A 4,459-nucleotide genomic window follows, 5' to 3' on the forward strand; every position below is an offset into this window, starting at 1 on the left:
TTTTCCTTTGAACTTCTATCAACCTCTCTTCAAATGTTTCTTTCACATTTGAGAGTTCTTCAGTTGTAGTTGTAAACTTTTGTTCTGCAGCTATTAACATCTCTTAGGCGTTTTCAAGTTGTGTTGAAAGAATAGCTCTTGATCGTCTTCTACTAGTAGAACCAAAAACTGAGGTAGGAGTAGGACCAAATCCATACCCTCTCGAACACGACCATGCCTTTCTGGACCCATGACTTGAGTATATATCTCATCTACATATGTAGATGCTACAGATGTAGATGCTCCAGATGATGCAAAAGTAGAAGAAGATGTCCCCTCAGGTTAGGATAGTAATTGCTGAAATTGATCCTGGAATTATAAAAAAAAAAAAAAAATTGTTAAACCTTTAAAATAATTTAGTATGTGGCTATGATTGAAATACAAGTATATAAAATTTATTTACTTAATTACCATAATCTCCTTAGAATGATCATCAACAAGCATCCCATATTTTCTTGTGTGTGTTAGGGCAAACATCTCAATTCTATTGGGCTCACTTCGATCCTCCTTCTTTTGTGCTTATTCTTACAAGTAAAACAATTGAGTTATTTATGATGAATTATTTATGTACAAACAAATCATATTAATAATAAATTTCCAACCTGTTCATATCGAATTTGAGCATAACTTTTTTATCCCGATGCTTTATCACTTGCTTTGCCCTATTTGCCTTGTTTTTTTCTTAGATATCCTACATCAATTAAAAAATAGCAAGTCACCTATATAGGTAATAGAAACATAATAAAAGTTATATACATGAAGTATTAGGTTAGATATAAATAATAAATATCATTTTATGTGAATATGAGTATCATAAGATACATTATCAAGAAAAGATCATTATCTTTACCTTGGCCTCAGGTGTACCCCAAAAGTGGATGAGCCACCTCCAATCATCATCCGATAAGTGTGGAGGCCGATGGCACAATCTCTCTTCATCTGTATTATAAGGGTTATAATACTTGGCCTTCATTTTATTTCTATAGCTTCTAAACAAATTTCCACAACATTGAAGAATGCAGCTCTTTCATGTTTCTTCTAGTTCATATTTTTCCTGTATTGTATTAAAATGTCATGTATAAATAAGAGGTATCATTTTTAAACAATAACATTACAATTTAGATTGAATAGTAACTAGCATATACCAATACTAAGGCCCAAATCTTTTCCTTCACATTTTCACTAACATGATTCCAATCTTGAACTTGGATGGGTACATTGTGTTGAGATCGCACCAATGTTCCCATATAGCTTGACAATCTTTCCCATTTTCCATCATAAACAACTTGCCCTCTGGTATTGAATCCTGTAGTTTTTTTTCCCCGGGTTTCATACTAAGTAAATCTAAGTTATGTGTTGGGCCACGTGTCCTCTTTTTGCTAGAGGATGAACCTATTAAGAGTAATAATGAAATTAAAAGAAACATAATTTACTTATCTTATATAAAATTAAACATTAAAAACCTATCATTCAAGAAATTAAACATATGTAAACACATTTATCATATGTAAAGTTAAATACAATCTTCTTAATCATACCAACAATAAAAGGATCTAAAGAATCAAAAGGATCAGAACTACTAGGAGTAGTAGTTGCAGCAGGTTGTATGTCTGAGAGTTGTTGTAGATTGTCCAACTCATCTTCTGGAGACACTATTTGTACTCTTCCTCTTCGATGTGACATTTCCTACATAATAAAGTAAATTAGAAAAAGTAATACAAAATAAGTTACACAAATAATATGAAATAAATTACAATTTGTATATCTGGTAAGTATATATTTATGTATTTACCAATATTATTAGCTACACATCATCTATATCATCATCATGAATGAATTCATTATCTCTTTCAACAATGTTTTCTTGTCGTGATAGTAGAACATCCGTTTGGATAGTTTCTCCTGCAATATCATTTCTATCCCAATTGATTAAATCATTCTCGACCAACTCATGCACATCACGTTGACTATGAAGTGTTATAAGCTGTTGACATGGCTTTGGATCATTAGTAGATACTTTTGGATTCATATCATAAACCCCTCGAGTTTGTATCTCTATAACGGTGTGCCAATTTTCCTCATTTGAATTTTGAACATAGAAGACTTGTTTTGCTTGAGATGTAAGCACAAACGGTTCATCTGTGCATATGGTACGTTCAAAATTCAAACACGTGAACCCATATTCATCCTTCTTTATTCCCCTTCCACTATTGATTACATCCCACCAATCACACTTGGAAAAAATAACTGTATTTCCATCAAGGTAATGTAACTCAATTACATCAGTTAGCACACCATAGTAAGAAACATGACCAGGAATTGGGTTCTTATCTCTTGGACTTGCAAAGCTTGATACCTCTACGGTCACAACAACTCCATTATTTTGAGTTTTTTTTTTCCATTTTCTCGTTCTCTTGTGTGAAATTTGAACCCATTAATGATGTATCCTCTATAACATGTAATTGATGTACTTGGTCCATGAGACAATGTGTTCATAAATTGGACCTTCATGTCGCATTTGTATAATTTATAGATTCAAATATAAGATGTTAATACATACATGTGTATTAGATAATAGAACAATTTATGTAGTGAATGAACTTACACGTTCTTCAAACCAACAAATGAATTCTCTTGTGTGAATCAAATCTACATCTCGTGCACGAATATGAGGCTTAACCCTTATAGATTGCTTATGCTCTCTGATAAAAAAGAAAAAATTAATTATAATGCTCATAAAGACCAAAATTAAATTTTTGTATGAGAATTAGTATAAAGTTTTATTCAAATAAATGTCTTACTCAATAAATGATGTCACTTCCTCACAATTAGTCAACACATATAAATGTGCTTGGGACCATTTTTCTGTGCTAAGAACACGAGATGTTGACTTTCCTATTGTACGTCCCATGCATTTGAAAATGGTTAACCCTCCACCATTTGTTATGTTATTTTCAATGACATAATTTCTTTCTTCACGGTCACGCTTCGTTTCAACATCATGCAAATATCTTGAACAAAAGGTTGTACATTCTTCTACTATGTACCCCTCTACAATAGAACCTTCTGGACAACTCTTATTACGGACATAAGACTTTAATGTATGTAAATACCTGTCATTCCACAACATGATAGATTTGTTTCATGAACTACACGAAACCTAATATACATAAGATTAATTGAATGAGAACATACCGCTCTATAGGATACATCCATTGATATTGCACTAGTCCAGCGACCTTTGCCTCACTTGTAAGATGAATAGGTAAATGCACTGTAACATCAAAGAATGATGGAGGAAATGTTCTTTCTAATTTGCAAAGTGTGACTATTATGTCATTCTCAAGGTGCTTTAATTGATCAGTCTTTAACACTTTAGAACACAACTGTTTGAAGAAACTACATAGTTCAACTATAACAACACAAACATTCTTATGTAGAACTCCTCGAATTGCAAGTGGAAGGAGTTGTTGCATGAGAACATGACAATCATGAGACTTCAACCCAAATATCTTTCTTTCATTCACTTGTACACACCGAGAGATGTTAAAAGCATAACCATCTAGAACCTTTACCTCTTTCAAAAATTTATAGAATTATTTTTTTTTCATTTGAAGTTAGTGAATAGCATGCAACATGCAATATAAACCTATTCCCTCTTTGTATGGGGTGAAGTTGATCTCTGATACCCATAGCTTGCAAGTCAAGACGACTATTGAAGTTATCATTCGATTTACCATCGATACTCAACAAGGTGCCAACTATACTATCACATATATTCTTTTCAATATGCATTACATCCAAATTGTGACTCAAAATGAGGGTTTTCCAATATGGAAATTGGAAAAAAAATGTTTTTTTTTTCCAATTGTGCTCAAGTTCAACATGTTCTCTTTTTCTTTTTGCTAACATCTTATTTTTTGATGTCTTCCCTAAAGTAATATGTTCCATTCCATCTAATTGATGTAGAACATCTTCCTCAAACAATTGTTTAGGTGTTGCTCTATGGTCTTCATTTCCATCAAAGGACTTTTTATCACGTCGAAATCTATAATCAATTGGCAAAAATCGGCGATGACCCATGTAACACCATTTTTGTCCGTTTTGTAATCGAAATGTAGAACAATCCTTATTACAAATAGGACAAGCAAATTTCCCTTTAGTACTCCAACCTGAAAGATTTGCATATGCAGGAAAATCATTGATGGTCCATAATATAGCTGCATGCATACAAAAATTTTGTTTTGTTGAAGCATCATATGTTTCAACTCCAAGGTCCCATAAGTCTTTCAACTCATCTATCAATGGTTGTAAGTATATGTCAATGTCATTTCCAGGTACAGTTGGACTAGGAATAAGTAGTGACAACATGAAGAATGTCTGTTTCATAGATATCCAAGGTGGTAAGTTATATGGAATA

The 4,459-nt window shown here is 32.5% G+C and overlaps 1 protein-coding gene across 2 annotated transcripts; it reads right to left on the bottom strand.

The window, feature by feature from the left end:
- Nucleotides 1-2,793, bottom strand: LOC117911728. 2 transcript variants are annotated; one of them, XM_034826130.1, is made up of 5 exons: nucleotides 2,645-2,793; nucleotides 1,578-1,725; nucleotides 890-978; nucleotides 642-730; nucleotides 543-563 (listed from the first exon to the last, which is right to left on the bottom strand). In XM_034826130.1, exons 1-4 carry the CDS (start codon nucleotides 2,774-2,776, stop codon nucleotides 722-724), a joined length of 378 nt encoding a protein of 125 aa, XP_034682021.1. In that variant the 5' UTR covers nucleotides 2,777-2,793; the 3' UTR covers nucleotides 543-563; nucleotides 642-721. The 2 variants fall into 2 exon arrangements, 1 of the variants encoding a protein (XP_034682021.1); XR_004650903.1 differs by lacking the exons at nucleotides 642-730; nucleotides 890-978; nucleotides 1,578-1,725; nucleotides 2,645-2,793 and adding an exon at nucleotides 1-348 and having other exon boundaries at nucleotides 451-629.
- Nucleotides 2,794-4,459: the final 1,666 nt, after the last annotated feature.

The sequence above is a fragment of the Vitis riparia genome, chromosome 3 (assembly GCF_004353265.1).
Source record: "Vitis riparia cultivar Riparia Gloire de Montpellier isolate 1030 chromosome 3, EGFV_Vit.rip_1.0, whole genome shotgun sequence".
In the NCBI taxonomy this organism is placed as follows: Eukaryota; Viridiplantae; Streptophyta; class Magnoliopsida; order Vitales; family Vitaceae; genus Vitis; species Vitis riparia.